Consider the following 22,959-nt stretch of genomic DNA (forward strand, 5'->3'; position numbering starts at 1 on the left):
GTTATAAACAAGCAACTGCATTAAGTCAAGAAAAGGAAGGAGTACTTTGAATACCAAAATAACTCCCATTACATGCCAAAGGGCTATATTCTGTATAAAAAATTAGTATCAGCATTCATCTATGAATCTAAAAAAACTTCAAGTAGACATGTATTATTTTATTCATAAACTATCATGCGACAGTTTAATGGTCTTGACCACGTCACCCAGAAAGCCAACAGTATAGCTGACAATTAATCAAAGAGTCTCTGACTCTGAATTCATATCATGACTATGAGACTGTAGTTTTTCTTGGGCAGAAGCAGGCTGGAAGGTTCAGATATTCCTTCGAGGTGAAGCAGGTACAATAAGAAGTTAGGTAAGAAAGAAACTAGGGATCTTAGCTACTTCTGTTTTTTCAGGCCCAATCTGATCCAGCTTTTAATAACCTTATTTTCATTTCATGAAAATCCAGTCAGGCATGTAAATGCTTACTCACCCACAATCACTAGTCACCTTTCTCCACATTTAGCCTGAGAGACTCCTTATGGCTCGTCTGGGACACTTCACAGTAATTTAATCAAAAGGGAAATTGCTCATACTCCAGTCTAATACTCAATTACTTCCTTTCAAAAACAGTTACAAGTAATTTGTTCTCATTTGTGGGAATGTTTTAGAAATAGATGCCTATTAAACTAACCAGCTTGGACAGCTTCTCATCCACTCCACCCCTGGAAAGATTTACCTCCAGTTACACTGCCTCCAAGGGAACCATCACACAGGTCACCTCTAGAAGTTCTGCTTCAAAGAGAGAATCCCTGAAGTGAACCATCAGCAAATTAGCAAAATAGCATTTGCCAGGTCTGCAGCACTGCTTGCAAAAGAATTGCTTACAGTGATACAGACTCAAAAATAGAGGGTACTGGCAACATGAAGGGAAAATGCATATGAGAAAATCTATACAGAAATCTAGTGTAAGATGGTAGGCAGGGCAGGTAAACACCATAAAGATGATTCCAGTTAGTGGCATTATGCCAGTTTTTGCAGCTGTAGATCTACTTCAACACATCTGTCCTCTTGCAGTGAAAGTATACCACTCAACCATCTCTCTTCCCAAGTTCACATTCACTCCAGTAACCCTGCTTTCCAAGTTTTTTAGGCTTTATTAGTAATACATCAAACCTACTCTGTATCCCTGTTCATCCAGAAGTTATACTGCTTTCTCTATTTTCAGTGAATGGACATACACGTCCAGATCAACCTGAAGGTTGTTTTACTGTCATTGTAAGGAACATAGCTTAGGAGATACATTCCCCAGAGACAGCCTCAAGAAGGAAATTCAGAGCCTGATCTATAATCCCTGCAATCACCATCTACAGAAGTCTATTTCTCTCCACTGACTACAGAGGCCCCTAAGGAGATTAAGCATCATCTCAACTAGACATGTAAATATTTCATGGTGCTCAACATGTAAAAAGGACGGCAGGTAATAGCAACAGAATTAAAAGCAAGTTATAGAACACAAGCAAAAAATTGACAGTGAGCTTACTCTGAAAACTTTTTCCACCCTTGCGATACCCTTCCCAAAGATGGTTCCAAGTTGGTCTCCAATCCCAGCCAGCAAGAAGCCAAACAGTGGAATCCCAAAGATGGCATACAAAATGCAGAAAACCTTTCCTCCAACAGTGCTTGGAGCAATGTTCCCATATCCTGAGGAGAAAAACAATTGCCAGACTCTCAGAATTTATACATGGCTTTTTAGAAAAACTAATGGGCTGTTCCTGCAGGGATACCTTTCTTCAACATGTAATTCCTATTTACAGACTTTCCATGGCATGATGTCATTTCCCAGCAAGCTACCCTTTGTGATTTAGTTCTTCTTGTAGTCTCAGTTACCCATATTTTCTATAGATTCAGGCCCTATATAAAGTTGTTGTTAGATGAATTAATCCAGTTTAATTTATCATGGCACAAAAATCACTCCATCCTGGCCTGTTGCCTGTGTGCTGCTGCTCCTCTCAGGCCATGCCAATGACTTCCTGGCAGGAGTATGACTCACTTGACAAGTCTCATTTTCAGCAGTTAGCTCATAATTTCCTCAGCCACTCATCACACTGACTAGTTACACCACAGCCTCCAAACTATACCCACACTACACAAATCTGTGCTTGAACTCTTCATTCAGTTCCCCTTTCAGTTTGACAATAAAGAGCCTAACATTTGTATTTCATGAGGTTTTTTAATAGGTTTTAACAAGGAAGTTTTTAAACCTCCCCTCTGAAGATCCTACTGCATTTATATTTTAAAATCATTGATCCTGTAATAAAGGCACATACATACCTTCCTTCCACCCTCTGTTAGGGTAACTCAGAGCTGTTGAAAAGATGAGATTCTGACCAAGACATAATTATCCAGCTGCATATCCTGACTGAAAACTATTTTTGGCTCAGGCATGTTTGGTCACATTTAATTTCCATTCCCAGCCTTGTAACTCCAGATAAGATATTGGGAACCTCTGATACTGGCAGAAAAAAGGTCTAATTATCAGCACAGGTTACCTAAAAGTCCATCTATCTTTTAGGTGCCTGAGTCCATCATGGTTTTCTGCTAACTATTCCAAAATCCTCTTTACCTTGCCTTTTCTATAGCCAACATGTAAATAGGCAGCTGATCAGGCAATCTAGAGAGAAGGAAGTAGAAAGCATACTTAATGGGCCCTTCTCACCCTGAAAGGTAGCAGGAATCTTGTTTGGAGCACTCCTCTGTGGTATTCTTAAAAGTCAAACATGCTGATGAATGCACAGGGAAGTTCTCCACCTGTCCCATGCAGTAAACTACATTCAGTCACCACAGTTTTTTGAGGCACTTCTCTTCCCTGCACCACCCATGTGAATTTAACTGTAGGAATCTATGTAGAGCATTATGACTCTAGTAACTGTTAAAATATTAATGTTAAAAAGCAAAACCAGGAACTGTCACAGCAGTCTTTGCACCTTGTTATTTAAGATCAGGTATCTTTACTGAAATGTTACAGAGATTTGTATCTTGACTATACATAATTATTTGGAAATTAAAAATGATCACATACAGATCACTGAAGAGATAAAGTGGAAACACAGAGCATCCAGAGAGGTGGCGATCTAAGAAAGTGCCTGCTTCATCTACAGCAATTACTCCTGGTCCTTGGGAATTAAGGCTGGGCTCCAAGGTCCTAATCCTGTTAGGTCTGTGACACTGGCACTGGATGCATCTGTCTGTCATGGGATGGTGAAAGGACTATGCTGACATACAACACTGCCTACTCCCAACCCACAGTCCTTTTCATGGCTGTATCTGTGATTCCAGGCTTCTCCTTAAAGTCCAAGAAAATCCAGGGTACACAGGCCAGTGGACTGAGGTTGACCAGGTAGTCTGCTGAGTGTCCGCCTAAAAGGAACTCTAACATGGCTCTGGTGGATGAAATAAAATAATTTTCATGCCCAGACACAATACATAGACTTTATGCAGCCTACAAAAATCTCATTCATGAAGAATTTAAAGCAAATATGGGCAAAAATCCAAGCTCTTTTCAATAAGTTATTTAAATAGCAGATGTCAATGAATATGCCTACATAAACTATGCCTACATAGTGGCATTTATTTTAATGAGCAATTTAAAAGCTTGTCACTTGGGTCTATTGAGTGAACAAATATTAAGGGAGGGTTTTCTTACATTTGATTTAGAAATGTTTTCTTTCTCTCCACACCCTGGTATCATGTTGCCATTAAAAATACATGATAACGTAGCTTAGTATGTAGAGGAATATAGAGAAGAGTACACTCTATACAATCACTCTGACAACACAGAAAAGGCAGAGCCAAAGGCACAGACTCCACTGTTTGAGATGATCACCACAACAAGCCTCGTAACTGCCACAGGATTTTTTGTTCTATTATTAGCTGCATAAAGAACTTCCAGAATTCAATCAGATTCTCACACTTTAATGAAGGATTGCATGATTGTCAGATTATTTGTCTATACAGTCACTAGTGTGTGTATCTCAGTCATAATATGGAAAAGAACCGTATTCCGTATTTAAATCAGAAGAATACTCAAAGCCAATGCAAATAAAAACTAGCAATTTGCCAGTAGGTTCCAAATAATCTTCTAAATGTGACAGCAATGAAATCAAGCTTAAAATTGTCAAACCACTATATAACTATCAGCAGTTTAACCTTATTATCACTGTTATCATTTTATCATTTTTTCCCCTCAGACCACCTTCTGAAATCCCAGTTGCCTGAACAATCTTCAACAGAGGAACTGGCTCACAGAGGAGAGGATAAAATCCTTAGCATATCTAAGGCCAGCATTCAGAGATCAAGAGACTAAGTACATTGGATACAATATATAGGGGACACAGACACAAGGGCCTGAATAATGAACTTACTAAAATTAATGGTTCAAGAAAAGTAAATGGAGCAGTTCAGTATACCCTTCTTCTAATACAGAGAAATGTGTCAATATTTCAAGGCCATGAATTCTAGAATGGAAAAAAAAATCGTGGGGTTTTTTTACACAATGTACAATTCATGAAATTCCTTCCAATTATTAGTATGAAAGTGACGAAGGATTTTAAAAATCTTGTGATACTTATGTGAACACATTTCCAGTTACAAGGAGTAGGTTCAGAGCATAAGCCAAAATTAATTGATGTACTTCGAAAGAAAGTTACCCTTATGGGTAAATTAATCTATAATAATAAAATCTAAGGTACCAACAGCTATACAATAGTTATCTCATTGGGTACTGGTTCTTGATCTTTTTAGCAAAAATTAAAACCACTTGCATCAACAGGGTTATAAAGCCTTAGCTACATCAGTGCTACTTGGTTGCAGTTCGGCATTGCTATTCTACCCTAGTTATGTGAACAGTTTCTGATCTTTACCAGGATACTCAATGCCCTTGACACATACCAGAGGCATGCCTTCTAAGAACTGAGAGAAATACAGTTCTGCCACTTTATTTCTTTGTGATCTACCTGCATCAAATTTATTGCATTATCCAGTTCTCAGTGTGACTATGTATTTTAAAAGATAAACATACCTATAGTTGTGATGACTGTTCCAGCAAAGAAAAAGGCACTTCCAAGGTCCCAATGACTGCTGTTGTTAGAGGAATTTCCTATGGGACTGACTCCTGCATTATCAGCATCAATAGCATGCTGCAAAGAAAGCGACAACAAATCAGCCTTATGCATACCATACCATACCCTATGCAAGTCAGTATAGGCTCCAAAGGGAAATTTCTATGACCATGGGAACAGCTTAGGTTTAAACTTCTAAATATCTGCTCAAAGTATAGTAACATCCCCTGTAGACAAGAGCTGAATATATGACTGAACTAAATAGCTATTAAGGTGGAAGAAAGATACAATGCATAGACAAATGACAAAAGATACAAAGCAGTTGAGAAGTAGAGCACCAACATCACAAAGAGATCCATAAATATTGTTCTTGTAGCAATAACTGTCAAAGAAAAAAAATCTCCAATGAGAACAGCTGATGTTAGAAGCAGCAAGAAGGGTGGTAAATACAAATAGTGTTCATGAAGTCAACTGAAGCCAGTCAGCCAAGGATTTTAATTGCCAGACAATTAATAATTAAGGTATTTATATTTTATGCTAACGGAAGAAAAAATAGGAGATATATATATATCTCATTTGAAATTAACAAATAGGATAGCTATGGAAACATCATGAAACATCTTTGTGATCAGCTAGAACTTCCCAGTTGTCACACTGGACATGGCCGCATGTCCACATATATAGCATGGTAGAGAGACTCCCAGCTAGTGCTTGAATGAACTAAATCCAGAACAGAAGCTGAGGTAGCTATACTGCTTCCAGGTCACTGTGCTGTGTCTCACACAGCACTGAATCGAACCAGGCAGACATATCAGCCTGCTAAAAGTTTGCTTGGGAGTTTCTAAAAGTGCACCATATTGTATCATGGGGACATACACATTTACCTTTCATTGAAGCTTCACAGTCCAAAGGAAGATAGAGCTAAATACATCAGCCTCCAAAGCACAGAAATATATCTCTCGCCAGAAGCTGGCACATTCAGCTGAATTGCTCTAAGTTCACTTTTGAGATGCCCTTTGGCACATATTCTCTAGTTGCTTGTAGATCTCATGCAATCTATTGCCTGTTGTAGGGAAATTCAGACCTCACTCTGGAAGAGCAGCTAAAATGATTGCCTTTCAAAGTAAACCTCTCCTCCTCAAATATTCCCAGATGTGATTAATTTCCATAAAACCAATGCAAAGGAACCAAGCTTCTCTCTTTCTGCCTCTTACAATTTCCAGCTCTTTGCCTTTCTCCCGTTCTGTTCCAAGATCACTTCATGTTGCTGTTATCATGCTACTCACACTACTGCCAGATCTTCCCCTACTCTCTCTCTCTGACGTTTGCTCCTCCTCCTAAACATTGTCACCAGCCTTTAGCCTTGGTTATTTCAGTGAACTTATTGCCGGGCTGAACAGGATAGGCAAAGTGCTGCCTCTTACATCCTCTCTTTCTTTCACTTTATTCAACACAGAATTCCCACCTATCAATACAAGTTTGTTGTGACTTTTCTTATTCTTTTTTTTTAACCACTTCTCTTTTCCCTCTGACTTATGATCTATGAATTGTCACCGTGATTTTTTATTTTACTTTTTTCTATACAGTCCATGTGCAAAAAGCAAGGTTAAACATTCTATTTTACCATTGCTCCACTTCTCATGTTCATGTCTATGATTTCTCTCCTGATCTTCTCTATAACTTCCTATTGTCTTGTGCTTTTAGCACTGACTTTTAAATACATCCATTTAACACCTGTCCTATCCCTAGCTTTCATGATACACTCTTCTCCTCATTCACCCCTTCTCTCTGATGGCTCATCTGTCACATTTTTTCTTTTCTTCCCCTTCCATTTTGCACTTTTCCTCACTCATTTTTTGCCTGTATTTCCAACTGACTTCATTGTCACTAATGTTCCTCTACCACATTTTCAGCTAATCTGCTCCCCAGTGCCCCACAAAAAGGGAAAGGAGTAGGAGAAGAGGTGCATGGGCAAGAACAGAGGCCAGGTATATCTAAAGAGATCAGTCCAGGACAGCCTTTTTTAATGATAGAGCTGCTGCATGCCAGGCTGAGCTGATTGTGAAATTACAGCATGACCAAGCTCCAGACTGGACTGGTTGCATTTCATGTGGGCAGAAAGCCAGAGTTCCTCAGCACCTGTCCATACCTCAAGAAATAGGGATATAGAGAAAGGAAGTGTTTAGGATCAAACCGTTTGAAAGGGTTTCTGTACCAGTTGCTGGCATATTGCAGGTGGTGTGAAAGCAGAGATCATGTGTTTGTTTACCCAGAAGAGCGTAAATCAGCATAACAGACAGGTTGCCTGTTTAAATAGGCCATGACACACTGTCAGCTACCCCGGCATGTTACTTCTGCCAAGGAATGCTGCTTGCCTTCCCCTTGAGTGTGCGAATGTCAACAAGCTAATTACAACACTTTAATCACATTTGAGTTTACACAGTTTAGCAAGTCTATTTAGGGCCAAGCACTAATGCCTGAAGTGAAGGAGCATCCCATGGCCTTAGGTAGCTTTGAACTTCTCAGGGTACCTTCTCATCCAGAACAAATTATTTTTTTCTTTAAAGCTTGACTGACATCATTCATTTATAAATATCCAACTATCCCAATGCTACCTCTTAATACATAGTATTTTGCATACAGCAATGGAGGACAGAAAGGGAGCAGCAAGAAGACAGCAGCCCTGCAGTTAACAGCACTTAAAACATGCAATTTCAGGCCATGCAATAAGTAAAGGATGCCTTAATGCCACCACCACCACCAGTCCACCTACACAGAAGTATCCTGCTAGATGAGGACTGACACAAAACTCAAACAAAGACACTATTACTGGCAAGACTCTTCCAGTTCACACAGACCATGAAATTTTACAACAGTTTCCCATCTCTGAAACTTCAGATAGTCTTTGCAGCATGATCTGAAGAGCTGCATCTTTGGGTTATCTTGGAGTAGGAAAAGAACTAATTTCCAGAGTGCTAACCGCTCTGGGGGCAAACTTTCCACATTTAAGACATTGTAAACTAGTAGTTTCAGGTATTTTTATAGTTGAAGTATCATCAAAAGTAACAGGTCATCAAAGTATCCATAGTTGTTTCACACTTATTCCTTTCCTGATTACTACTTCTTCCTTCTCAAGAGGAGTTACATGCACAGTGCACATTTTTTCAATATTTTTTATTAATTTAAAAAGCATTCTTCTTTAATGAATAATTATTAATCTATGGTAATTTATCTTTTGAAATGCTACCCATTCAGGTAAGGCAGTAACTTGGAATACCTCAAAGGGCTGAAATTGTCTTACTTACTGTTCAAGTAATGAATGTGTCCTAAAGCCGATAGGCTGATAGAGGTGAGGGAAATGACAAAACTACCAAAGTAAATCCAAGTACTCAGTATTTTTTTTTTTGCAAAACATGTATTTCTGATCACAACTTTCAGTTTGGTTCCCTATCATTGTATAGATGCGTATTTTACTCTTGGCCCCTTTGGTATCAGCACACTACAGTTCCTCTGTAACCAAAAATACATGGCCTGGTGAATCTGCGTGGGACTGAAGGCAAACACCACAGCAAAAGCCCAGCATATGTGGTGATACTGGGACAACTGAATCCTGTATTCCCAAAGAGAGTGCAATCCAGACTCCATCTCAATCTGGAATAAGCTTTATCAGTTCCACCTGTTGATATTCAGGAAGCAATATTTAAAGACTATGAGGCATGGGCCCACCCTGGGCTGCCTAGTTGTTAACATATAGGCATGTAAGACCAAAGAAAGATATAGTGAACACTAACTTGTCTCACCAGGTGTCAAGGGTTCCTTCCCCCAACATACGATCGAAATAGTATCTCTTCTCTATGGATAAAATCAATGTTATTCTCCTTATACCAAATAGAAACTACTGGGGTTTCACCATTTCCCTGCCCCAGAGACCCTGTACAAGTGTCAGGCTCCAGCTCCCCACAGCCCTGCCCTGCCCAGACACAGGCTTCATTGAGCTGGGGCCTGACCTGTGGGCTGATGTCCCATCCCAGCCTCAGATCATCCACTTCTCCAGGGAGGTGCCTTATAGTCTGGGCTGGGGGATGCCCCTGGCTGCCCCTGGCCAACCATGCCCTGGCTGGCAGTGGTGGGGTCCACGGCTCTCAGCTCCCTCTCCCCTGGGGTGCAGGTGTCCTCACTGTGCCCAGATACTGACATATCTGATCCTCCTCAGTGCGTGAGTGAGTACATGTCAGCCTTCACTAATGTATTAGGTACCTTGATCACTAATTAAGAAAATTATATCAAGAACATTCTAGAGTTATGCCCATAGGAAACAAGATAGCTGGGAGCTAGTTCAGGTGATGAGGAGACAGGAACCAAACAGACCGCTTCTGGTTTCTCTGACAAGAAAGGCTTTTATCTGGTTCACTTGTTCATGTTTCTTTCATTTCTCCAGTAAGATCCCAAGCATGAAGAAGACAAATCTTTTCCAAGGACAAGCATAATACCCTTCTTGAGTGCTGAGCTACTGAAAGGATGTACCCTATGTGTAATCAAGGATAGGAATTTGATAAGAAAAGAAAATTCTTGTAATCTTTTTTCTAATTCCATTAATTCCTCTCCACAGATCATGCTAATCCAATAATGATTATGTCCCTCTAAGATTCTTTTTCAAGCAGATTCCTATCAAGCATACAAAAAGTGGTTTCAATTGCCTTTCATCCTCTGATGTTTTTCTATTACAATTATGAGGATGCTTCTCATTAGCAAGCAGCTTTTAAAGACTAATTCCTTAATAACTTTCCTCTATACTCCCTACCTCACCCCTCATACTGTAATTAAGGGATCCTCATTATAAATTCCTATTTATTCACTTTTTCACAGCATTTTCGAAGGACCAAGGTATAATCAAAAGTAATAAGCTTTGAAAGCCCACCCCTTAAATATTTCCGCCTATCCCATAAAGATCGTTAGGTGACAATCAGCCAGATCGTGATCTACCTACACTTACAGTGGTCTGATTGTTGTGCATGCACTGTATCTGAGGGCAGACCTACAGCATTCAACAAGGGACATGCAGAGATCTAAGTCCAAAGGGTTTAGCTCCCTGCAAACTTCTTAGCTAAGTTCTGGAAGCAACATAGCTACAGGACAGCTGCAGACTTCTGCAACATCCTAGGCTCAGTCTGTCTCCTATACAACTGGAGTATCTCTGGACTGAATTTACAAACTAGGGTCCTGCACCAACTTAGACGGGACTCAACAGATCTGAATTGTTTTTTCATAACCTTTTAGCGGTAATAAGGTAAAATAAAGAACAGGGGCAGAAGGGGAATTGGGACATATAGAAGACAACCTCCAGAGGCACAGGCAGAAGATTCAATAATCAGATATTTACCATTGTTTTTCTTCACAGTTCAAATAGTCTTTTCCTGTCTTCAGCAACAGGCAAGTCTTCCCCATAGTTAACTCAAAATACTTCTTTTTTTCTGCTCCATCTAGAGCTTTCTTCTAGCACATGAAAGCCATCCAAGTTCTCTTCATTTTACAAGGAAACACCCTGAAAAGACAAGCTGGCTTATGACACAAGTGAACTTGTCAAGCAGCTGAAAACTGAAACATCTTTACAGGATGTTCCCTTTCTTGCTTACCTTCAGGACAAAAGTAGTTCAGAACGCTAATAAAAAGTGCCTGTCCAAAATATGAACTCTTACTAAAATAATTAGCCAGTAAAGCCCGACTAGCTTATTTCCAGTTCTGCTTCCTTTTCAGCTTACAGGTTAACTCTAATGAGTTGCTGTAGTCATTACTGGACATTGATAATATGACTTAGTTCCCAGGTGGGTGATTTTTTTTATACTATAATCACTCACACTCCTAAATTAAACCCTGAAGGAAAAGGAAGAAGAAAACAGCCTGCCAATAACCTAAGTAACCTACAGTAGCAAGCTACTCTATCTTACGTCATTGTGCAGGGCTCATTATGGAAGCAGGGCTCATTACAAAAGTTTTTACTCATACACAGTGCACAGGCTACATAGAAACAGAATATGAATACCCTTATCAGGTCCATAGGAATTACTTTGCAAAAAGACATTGATGGTCTTCCTGCCTGTCTCTCCTAATGATAGATAACATCTGATCCTTCTGAGAGGCATAACCTCCCCATTATACACTCTAAGTATGTGTTATTACAAAGGCAAGATGACTTCTTTTTGACCCTAGCTACTAATAAGTTTATGCCATAATGTATAAGAACACACAAAAAAGTTTCATAACATGTTAGCACATGTAACTACCAATGTTATTTTTCTTTTCAACTTTATGTCCAGTCACTTGAGTCCTGCTTCCTTCTGTTATTTGTTCAAATGGATACAGTACAGCTAAATACACTTGCAGCACCTGAAGTTTTATTGTCTTTTAACATATTCTAGATTTCACTTCTCTCTTAACTCTGAAAACTCAAAAATGTTGAGATACAGCACACGATTTTGTCATTTTCTTATTCTGGTATTCGCCATTGTGCCAAGCTGTAGATCACATAAGGCATTAAATAAGAAACTTGCTTCACTTCAACAAATGTCTTCAGACAGAAATGGCCTTTAAAAATATAGTTAGGAACTTCCGCTTCAGGTAACTTTGGACAATATGACTGCACTGTAAAATATTTGTTATTGTTAAGAAAAAATTATCTGTCATTGTGTTAGTATTAGACAGACCTGAACCAAAACCCAAGAGATAAATACAAATTTAAAACACTTTGAATCTTCCTAGGGATTTGCACTGCTTTCATCACTATATTACTTCTGAAATCTATGAGTGAACTTCACAGTCCGGACTCAGCAATTCACATTTGTGCTACCAGTGCTAACATTTGCAATGGGTTATTGGAGATCAAGTTGGAAAGGATGTCTCATCCACACTGAATTTTAACAGCTTCCTCATACAGTGCCATACATCTTCCTTATAGGTCTTCCAAAGGAGAATCCTTGGAAAGAGTGAAATTTAGGCAAAGGGATAAATTTTTCCACCATTAGCCTTGTAAAGACCATGACACTCCTTTCCCCTTCTCCTTAAAAGATTGTTCCAGAGCCACCCCACAGTAAAAGGATACAAGCCAGTTCTAAGGTGTCTTTTTTTGGATTTTTTTCATATTCTCCAAAGCACAGAGGTGAATCGACACAGTCATTCTGGAGAGTATGATCTGCGTTCATCTAAAGGCTTTCAGGTAACCAAATAACATTAATTATAAATAGCTCCTTAGCAGTAGTCAGGTGCTAACTGCACCCAGCACAGCAGCCAGGACCCATGGAAGTTGCCACATCAGTCTGAAATCACAGTTGTAAAGGCAGATGCAACATTTGGTGCAATACAGAAATGCATTGCTCCAGCCAGGGAGATGTCACTTTTGAGATCATTGACATGAAGGCATGAAAGCACAATGTTAACACCCTGACAATATTTTCAAGCAGCAGTTCACTGTTCTGTGCAAGTCAGTTGCAATCAGAGTTTTCTGTACCAGCATACCCAACTACATCCCTGGAGTCAGTTTCACTCCCATGCATACAGAAGAATCCAAAGGAACTTGCTCTTTATTGACAAATCTGTTTCAATATTTTACATCACTTGGACTTAAGACACTCACATGCTAAGCTGCTAAACCCGTTTAATTTACCTTTGCAAAATGATTTCCAGTTACCCAGTGTAATGCCTGAGGACATACTGAAATCTCAGGAGATTATAAGATTTCTTCAGAATATCTGCCCTCTAATGACACAGTATGTCTGTTTTTTACTTTAGTGTCACCACTTTTGAGGTGAAAGAAGGAAAAATGTTGTGTAAAATAAAGAACTAAAACTGGTACATAGGCTAGAGAATAGGGGCTATTTAGAAATCTTTGTATTGCAGTTGGTATGCAGGAGTCTACCATCTTGTTGAGGTGCTTTGCTTGTCGCACCTATTATGTGTTCTTCTTTCTGCTAGAAAAGAAAGCATTTTGCATATCTTTTAATAGTGACATTTCCATCAAGGGGATACAAACTTCTTGCTTTTAGTACTTTTTAAAATCCTTTAATCAGCCAGCACACATTATACCTAAGGAGTTGAGGGAAATACAGATCTCTGCAACACTGCCATGAGAAACACATCTGAACCAATATCCCTGAACAGAATTCACTCTGCCAACCAAACGCATTCACCTGTCTTTTGCAGACAGATGAAGGATGTGATCCAAGCCAGCCCTGATCCAAAAGCTGTATAGTCACATCAGCACAATACCACTTCCTGATGAAGCAGGTTTGGCTTCTTAGGTACGGTACCAGGCTGCCCAAAGCTACAGGTACACAGCTTCTGACTCAGAACTGACCTGTCTTCTGTGAACACAGAGCATAAACAGGGAGAGCACACATCTATCTGCAAAGAAACAGAAAGAATTTGTTTTGCTTAGGGGAGGCAGAAGCACACTGCTGTCTACATGTGTGGGCAAGGGAGAGGAATTAATTAAGCAATGGGACACTGTCTGTGGAAGACCAGCTACAAGGAAACTGAACAAGTTCAGGCTGAAAAGTAGGAGAATGCTTTTTCCATCACAGCAATGATACTTCAACAGCTTCTTAAAAGAAATATTAAGCTTATAAATTTGATTCACTTACACAAAGGGTTTTATAACACAGTCAGGTGGATGGACACAAGAATCCATGGGATAGCTCTGTGTTCTTTCAAACAGCCTGAAACCACAATGGGGCTCTGGTGTGACACCCCAGAGGGAAACACATTGTGCTCTTGGAATGCTCAGACACAAATTCAGGTCTGAAATATGAGGCTGGAGTTCACTTTTGAAATATATTCCTTAGGTATCTCATATTTCTTATCTAATCTCTATTTTCTCCAGGCTGATAGGTTTCTACATGGGATCCTAGAAGATACTTTACTGAAGTCTTGTAAGATCCATAATACTTTCCTTGTCTAGAGTTTTAATAAATGAAAGATAACTCTATCCTTAATAGACCTTTCTTGCATGTTAATTCATTTTCCACTTATTGCTACACACTTGATATTTACTTCCTTCAAAACTGATTCTAAAGCTTTGTATACTAGACCAGACTAAAAATTCTGTAGTTCTTAAATGCCAATTATTTTCCATTTTTATCTGTATACTCCATCATCATTCATCTACCGAAAATTCACAGTAGTAAACCTATAAATTAAGATAACACTATGTTCAGAATTCTTGGCTGAATATTTATTTCAAAGGTCCCACCTATCATTTTCTGTTTCATTCCTGGTTGCTCTGTTTAATTTTGGAGGAAGAATTAAGAACTTAATATCATTTGAAAATTTACAGAGGGCAAATGTCTTTGGGCAAATGTCTTGCAAATCTGTCACCTCTCAAAAATTTCTTCCAGATATTAAGTTCTGATTTTCTTTGCATACATTTTTCATTATTCTAGTGAATACATTTAACCATTACTTACAATGTTTTGGGGACATGGTTTCTGTTTCCCAGACTTTAAAATGACTGGGAAAGAGCCTGCTCTTCACACTACCCATTGCAAGGGTTTTGTGAACAATTTTGTTCCCCACCGAGCCAGCTGATCAATGAACTACCAAGCCATTTATCCTAACTTCCAAGAATTACTCTCTTCTTCACATGGCCTACCTGAATCAGTGTCTCCAGCTCTAGCTGGGTTACACAAACATGCTCCCGAAGAAAGTCAGCCTTCTCTAGGGCGATTGTGTTCTTCTGCCTGCTTTCAAAGGGCTGCTCCAGGGCACGGAAGACGAGTCCTCCCGTCACCAGGTAAACTACCACCACGACAAAGATGGCCACCACTGTTTTCCACTTCATGACTGTCTGCAGGCCTTGAGAAGGGGCTTCCATGGTAGCAACGACAGTGGCTCGGGAGGAAACAGAGAGTCGTGGAGCTGGGTAATGCCCGTTAGTTTTGGGCTTGGGTTCACAAGCTGGAACTGGTGAAGGAACAGCCACTGAAACACAAAGTAAAAAAATCTTGTTCAAAATCAGATCTCTAAGGGTATGACCTTGATCTTCATACACAACTTTCCTAAATACCATTTTCAAAGACTCTCGCATAAACCATGCTATTCACATAGATGCGATTCTTCTCATCTGGAAGGCTCTATGTGTGTTTTGTCCATCTATACACAAACCACCTCAAGGATTTGCTTCACCCATTAACTCTAGAACTGGACAGGCCAGCTGCAAAAATTTCAGAAGGATTCAGAAAACCATTTATCCAGTAAGAACATGAAAATTTTGACTAGTTAGGATATAAATTGCACAAGGTGGTGTTTGGTGAGAGACCCTGGCAGTGATTTATGTCCTTAAACCATAATACTAATAGCATTAATAGTGCCAGGAAATTGAACTGATAATGATCAGTGATCACTACCTGGCCTGGTATTGAAAAAAACAGAAAATGCTTTGCAAACGACAATGCTGTTTGGTTCGCCAACATAAGCAGGCCCATATTATTTACATGGATTCACAAAACTATCACTTCTGAAAATGTTCTTAAAGCCTGGAAGCTTCAAAAATTTTAGCATAAATCGTTCTTCAGCCAAAACATACTAGATATCTGAGGTCAAAGTCACTCTCACGCCAAGCAGAGCGATGGACCTCCCAGCTTGGGACTGAGACACTGTACAGCCCATGTGACCTTAGCAGTAGATCAGAGCTAACAAGCCCTGACTTCCAGCCAGACTTATTAGCCTGACCACTATGTCAAGCTACCAAGGCATCCGAATCAAAGCTGGCTTGCCTCCAAATATTTCAGGTGTCTCAGCATCACACTTCCCCATTCTCTGCTGCCAGTGTTAGCAATAGTGGGATGAGGCCAGGTTCCTCAGCATCCAGTGGTATAATGGTACCACATGCAGGTTTTAAAGATGTTGGATTCATTTTAAACCAAATCCCTGCTGTAATCTTACCACGGTGCAACTGTCACTGGCCTGTAATTTCTTTGAAACAGGATTGATTTATTTCATATCAGACCTAAATCAGATTACAGTTAAAATACAATCACTTAAACTGCATTCTCTGAACTTATTCCCAAAGTGTCTTTGCTGTTTTGTTCAGAAATTAAAGCAGAAGGATTCACATCTGATCAGAGCAGCACTGTAAATTGATTCTATACAATCTGAACATACAACATGATTACACCTTGAGCGTGAAGTGGGCTACAACTCTTTCCCAGTAGAAACCATTTTATGATACTGAATAATTTAAGAACTCAGCTGTTTACTACAGTCACGTTTTCCTAGAAGCAATATATCTCTGAAGTATTGCATTGAGGATAGAGCTTCTAGCTTACTTGCTAACCAATAACTACAGAATTCTATAGTTGCTTTATGCTTACAGTCAATATTTCTTTTCATATGTGACTTGGAGGCTCCAGATACTAAACAGATTAGAAAGGATCCAGGATCAGAGGAAAAGCTTCTGTGGTTGATCCCCTTTGTGTCTCAGGTTTGCAACACCCTGTGGCAAGATGCTCAGTTTGACCATCAAAAGGTCATTATGGTTCCCAACACTTATCAGCCAGGATAGAGTGACACCAAACTTAAAAGGATACTTTCTCTTACTTCCACCTATATTTCACATAAGTTCTAAGAACCTGAAGTGACAGTAGGGAGAAGAATGATGGTATTAGAAAAAAGTAACATTTTTCGTAAAGGAGATCAATTATTTCATTCTCTAAATCTCCTGAAAGGAAAGGATTCTTGTAATAGATACAGTGAGTTTCAGCAGAAATATCAGAAAAGTATTCAGAGGAAATATAAGATAAAGAGGTTGTGTGAAGCAGTTAGAACCTCCCTTCCTCTACAGGCAAATATCTTAAATCTGAGTCACAACATCTCCTTACTGAACTAAATAAATTTGAGTATTCCCAGAAGTGGCTCAACTGATGTAAATCAGTGTAACATAACTTCCACGGATTCCATGGAATTCAACCAATTTACATTAGTTAGAGCAAATACTGTGTGTATTGTGAATCAACACAAATCCTGCAAGCCTGAGGGCTGACTTTGTACACTTGAGATTATTCAGCAAAATAGTCTCAGGATCTGAAACTCACATGGTAAGAAGAGAGCAGAATTCATATGACAAAAACAGCATGCTACAATTTTTTGAAACAGCTATCCACCTTACCATGAATGTCATAGTCCAGTGTAGGCTAGGTGAGATTTTCAGTGGTGAGAAATGCCCGACTTCGATATCCCACAAATGGTAAGTCAAGAGGAAGGAAGTCAAGAGCTGGTAGAGTTAAAACAGCTTTTGTGAGATTTCTTTTTCTCTCTGCTAGTATAAATGTTGTTTCTTATTCAAATCGTATTTCTGGCAAAGTGTTAATAACAGCTTTACAGTAAAATCATGGCCTGTTTGATTCTGTCTTCAAAGGAAAATGTGTTTTACTGATTCAAGAACAAGATGGGAAGTTCAGGGTAGGGAACAGAAAATGTTCTTATAAATATTGTATCACTTAAACAGCTCAATGGATTATTGTGCTCAGCTTGCTTATCTCTAAAATAAAAGATAACTCTTTTCCTAAGAACTGTGTTAAAGTCTTTCGTTTTCTGCTATTAGTAATACCTACCTTAAGTGCATGTAGAAATGGTATAAAGTGGTGTATATGATATAAATTAAAACACAGGAAGACTCAACTAAAGCAGCTAGTTGAGCAACTGATGTGTAACAGAGACAGTCTTACAAAGCAGAAGGCACAGCTGTAGTCAATACCACAGAGATGTTTCAGGCTAGATTTTAAGCAGCAGTTAAGTATTGGAAAACCAGTGTAGATACTCCATCTAGCAGCTGTCTCCCTCTTTATGACACGAGAGTGGGGTTGGTGACTTAAGCACATGGTAAGAAGTCAGAAGTCCAGATTTCTAACTGGAACTCTGCCTCCATGAACCTGTGCTCTCAGGAAAGTGCTACCATTTGCTTTTAATCCATTGTTTCACCAACTAGAAAAAGATAAAATAGTACTTACTTTTCTAACACAAGTGTCCTGTAAGAATCCATGTCTGTGCAATTTTTGAACAAACATATGAACATAAAAGCTATATAAATTTTCAGAAGTTTAACACACTGAAGTTTTACTAAAATCAAAGAATGAACTACAGTGGCAATTCAGCAATGTGCAGAGGTATACAAAGTTTAAGAAAATTAAGGACTACATAAATTCTTGAATTTGTTGAGATAGTTTAGACTATAGTTTAAGACAAATGTAGAGCAAAAGAGAAGAGGATATGTTTACAATAAATGTGGAACACAATCCCTACTTTATTTATTCATGTTTTTTCAAAACAAGCTGCTGTCAGAACAGGCTTTTCCCAAAACAGAGTCTCATCCATGTGTGTTTGTTAAATCATATCAAAGAAGACTTAATCTGCCTCACTGAAAGCAATGATGAATCTCCATTCATTTGCATGCACTGAATTAATAGACATGTAACCTCAAAAGAACACACCAGTGTTTCCACACAGGCCTTACCCCAAGAAGAGGAGGCCAGTGGGGAAAGAAAGGTGAGTTCCTGTTTGTTTGCATAAGATTCAAAATAAAGCAACTGAAGATATTGATGTTACAAGTCAAATTAAAATGTTAGGATCTGTACAGTTGTTCACCTCCAAGAGTACTGCACTACCTGCATTTGATGTACTGACAAACAGTACAGCCAGGCCTTCCACTGATATGTGAGGAGCTTAAATACCTGAGATTTCTGCTAATATTAAAGAAAATTAAGAAATCAAAACTCTCACTCACTGACCATCAAGAAGACTGGGGCAAAGCTTAACCCAACTTAAGCAGTCAGCATTTGAACTAGATGACCATTGTACGTTCCTTCCAACTGAAATATGCTATTCTAAAGCAAAACACTGCAATGTAAAACATCGGACGTATTGAAGCGATGCGCCATAAGACATTGCTTCATGTTAAAAATTCTCTTTTATTACTGCAGGCTTGCTTTGCTTTAGGAGACTGATGATTCTAAGAACAGGTTAGACTAATTTCTGCCAGAATATTTAGGTATAGTTGGCCCTGCTTTACAGCAGCAGGGTGAGCTAGATAACCTGTGAAAATAGTTCTAAAGGGAAAATCTCCAGACAGAGAGGTTCAAAGTACAGCCACCTCAGAAGGATAGCTTCAAATAAGATCCAAAATGCTGAGAGGATGTTCAACTGGCTTTTGACTATGAAAACGTTAAGCATGGCTTTGCCACACTGACCTATATCCTGGCAAATATCTTATCCAATATGCCAAGAACACAGAGATACCAAAGAAACCTGGTTTTAGAGGAGAGTTTCTCAACTGGTTTAAACCAAATACAGTATTTTTAAATTAACATACCCTCCTCTGTGGTATTGATGTCACAATTTTTATCTGTGAAAAAACATGAGTCAGGTTTAATGGAGTGTCTTATTTAGTACTTTATTTTATTCCATGTTTCTGTGCTACATGAGCACACAGGAATATATGTACATTTTAATAAGAGTATAATAGAGTATTCTTGACACATCTGATGCAAGTGTTGCTTTCACAGGATTCAGCACAGAATTAGATTGAGGCCATATATACTTATGGATTCATAAACCCAGCAGCTGACTTTAAGTTTAATACATGAGTTGATCAAAAATGAAACTGGACATTTTCATCTCCAGTTTTAGTGGGTCCCTCCAAGGAAGACAACAAAGTACTTTCAGCTCAAGTAAAAAGGTTCTTTGATATGCATCTGAAGGTAAGTACTGGCATGTTTCTGCAAAATCCTCATAATACGGTGGGAGGTTTTTTTAAAGAAAGGAAATTATGCTTTCTTCAAACATTTACATAGTCAAACACTCAAAATTTCCCATGGATTCTTCCTTATCTTTGTCTTTAAAATAGAAGTTTAGTTTGAATTATAAAGTAATCTTATCATGCAGTCCAGTTTCACTGAGAAAATTCATGAGCAAATCATCCTCCCTACAGTTTTCTAAGATCCTACATTGGGTTATTAGCACTTGTACATCCTTTCTGTAGCACTACCTAATAAGCCAGCATTCCTTCTTGAAGTAATTTATAAATACAGTATTTTGTCAAGTGTATGAAGTTGCAGAACAGAGACCTGGCACACCAAGGCTTGGAAATGTCTGTGAGGTGCTAGCCAAGTCCATTACAGCTTGCCTGCACCAGCCACTAAAAGTTGGTGGATCTACCTTCTCTAAAATGGGTCATAAAGGACTGGGGGATGGAGGGACTCCACTGGCCATAATTGTTTTAGTGTCCTAGCAGGAGCCTCATTTATTTCATTTTCACTGGACAGAGTATTCTAGTTGTTTGGGTTCCCCCCCACCCCTCTTCTGAAATGGCCACACACTGAAGACAACATCAAAAGGCTTCCTGACTGAACAGTGTGGAAAGGCAGAGTGCCAGTGGATAACTTATGATCTTGCACTCCAAGGCTCTGGCTCATCTCCAAACAGAAGTTCCTGGGGAATATAGGTATCTACAAGCTTCCCACAGGCTCCTCAAAGTGATTTCAGCTACTGGCTGCTTGGGTTAAGATAGCAGGGCTATGACTGGAAGTCAGAGCAAGGATAAGAGGTATGTTAGAAGAAAAGCTGAGGTAATCAGTGTATTAAGCTATCAGCTATATGAACTCTCATGAATATGTCACAGAAAATGCATGTGAGTTTATGGATGAAGGGAATTTGTATGTCCAACAGGAAGTGGGTGGTTGCTATATGCATGACAGAAGTAATGAAACGTGGAAGTTTCTGTCCTTGTGTAACCAAAAAATCATTAAGCCATTAAAATTCTGCATTATGAGGACAGGCCTAATCATTTCCACCACCTGCTTTGCTTGCTATTCCAGCCCACCCCCATTCTTCATCTCTGTCTGTTGTGTTTTTTTAACAGGTTTTGTAAAGTAGAAAGCATCCATTTAACCAACACAATGAATGTTGGATTTTTACACACTGGGCATTCAAAAATCTGATGCTGGTTTACAAAGTCTGGCTTTTAGAACAAAAATCCCAGTAGACAGTGATTGTGTCTGCCTTTGTGTTTGTGCAGCATCTTTGCATGATGTGGGCTAATTAACAGGTGACATTTCAGCTGTGATCAAGAAATGGGAAACAAAATCCTGCCTGCAGGCTATGATTACATATGGGGCAGAACACTAGTATCCCTGTGGCTGTTGTTCTGGATTGAGGCATAATAGTAAGCACCACTGTCTGGGGATCATGGGATCCATACAGCCACAGATCAAGAAAACTACTCTCAGCGCTGACATATTTTACACGGGTTTGGCACTGGTCCCTCCGCATATCCCCAAGGTGTTCAACTACATGACTTGAGCAGTGAAAGTTATCGCGAGCCTGCTGCACAAGGGGAATTTCACCTTACTCTTTGTACAGCATTTTGCTGCAAACTGCCATTGAAGTGAGAAGCATTACTATTACATTTACTGTTCGTGAAAGCAAAGCTTGACATATTGTTTGTTTGGAAAATGCACAGAGTGCCTCCGAGCATATAGCTCTTTACTGCAGCCATACCCCACTGGTTAAATCTAATATTGTTTTCCCTGAAGTGGATTCTCTAATGCAGTATTAGCACTGCTGACTTCAGCAACATCTCAGCAGTCTGCTGCAAATGCAGTCATCAGTGGGAAGGCATTCAACAAAGTACGGAAAGAGAGACACGTAAAGGCAGAAAGGGCAACATACATTAAACCAAAAAGATTGAATGTGCTGTTAGAAAGAAAGTAGCACTGATTGCTCCCAATTGCTCCTTTCCCTGAGTGGGGTGGAGAGCAGGGACAAGTACATTAGGTTACAAAACTGCATAAGGAATAAAGTCACTGTTTGTTTTCTGTTATAGAATAATGCTAGGGAAATAGAGTAAAAGTTCATATATTGAGTTCTCCCTGTTGGTGGGGAGAGAAATGTCAGTAATATGTACCAGAAGGAATTATGTCTAACCCTTGCTTTGCCATCCCTGGCAGCAGCTTTGGAGAAAATGTCTTATAAAAGGCTTCTGCAGTTTTTGTATTATCTGTCATATATTTCCAGCTAGTGCTCAAAATTATGATTCTTGGTAAGTTTCAGAAAAAAATCTACATAATCCTGCTTCATCAGTTATAATTGAAACATACTAATTAATAGCTCTTGGAATACCCCAACTGCTTAATTGATTTGGAATGTGATTGTTACGAGAAAACAAAAAAACACCACTGTTTTATAATGTGGCTTTTGTTCTTCTTCATTAGAAAAATATAGTTTAGGCAAAAATAAAAAAATCTTAAACAGCCTAAATTGGAACATGGTATAAATTAAGAAATCAGTGTGGTCTGAGTTAAGGTCTCTTTTTCTGTAGAAAGAGCTTCCCAACTATGAGAGTCTTCACAGAGTGGTGATGCTGGTGCACTAGATATCAGAAGAACTAAGGGGAACTGAAGCCCCTTCTCTGTTCCTGGAGAGCTTCTTTAGTGGCAGACAAGAAACTTAACTATGCAGTAAGTCATCAGAACGAATCTTGCCTTCCACTGAAGTACACTGTCACTCCTATCTGATAGCAGTTTCTTCCAAAGGACAAATCTTGTAGCAAACTTCTCCAATTTCTACTGTCCATACTACCAGAGTATCACTGCTTCCTTCAGTTGTGCAGCAAGTGCCTGACTGAAACCAAGTACCTGGCTATCTGGTCTGCATGACAGTGTATCTGGTTTAGGTGGCAAGGTGTTGGTAGCAGGGTGGCTACAGTGGTGGTCTCTGAGAGAAGGCCAGGGCTGCCCTATGCCAGATGCAGCCAGTTCCTGCTGACTCCAATGGACCCACCGCAGGACATAGCTCAGCCCATCAGTGAAGCTGA

General features: G+C 39.3%; 1 protein-coding gene across 1 annotated transcript in view; it reads right to left on the minus strand.

The window, feature by feature from the left end:
- Positions 1–22,959, minus strand: part of KCNK10 (potassium two pore domain channel subfamily K member 10) — a 65,698-nt gene that overhangs the window by 24,765 nt on the left and 17,974 nt on the right. The window contains exons 3-5 of the mRNA XM_074865224.1: positions 14,746–15,074; positions 5,066–5,183; positions 1,529–1,689 (exon numbers count right to left, since the gene is read on the minus strand). Of these exons, the coding sequence (XP_074721325.1) occupies positions 1,529–1,689; positions 5,066–5,183; positions 14,746–15,074 (608 nt within the window). The remainder of the gene's footprint in view (positions 1–1,528; positions 1,690–5,065; positions 5,184–14,745; positions 15,075–22,959) is intronic.

Source organism: Strix uralensis, chromosome 4, assembly GCF_047716275.1.
Source record: "Strix uralensis isolate ZFMK-TIS-50842 chromosome 4, bStrUra1, whole genome shotgun sequence".
Taxonomy (NCBI): domain Eukaryota; kingdom Metazoa; phylum Chordata; class Aves; order Strigiformes; family Strigidae; genus Strix; species Strix uralensis.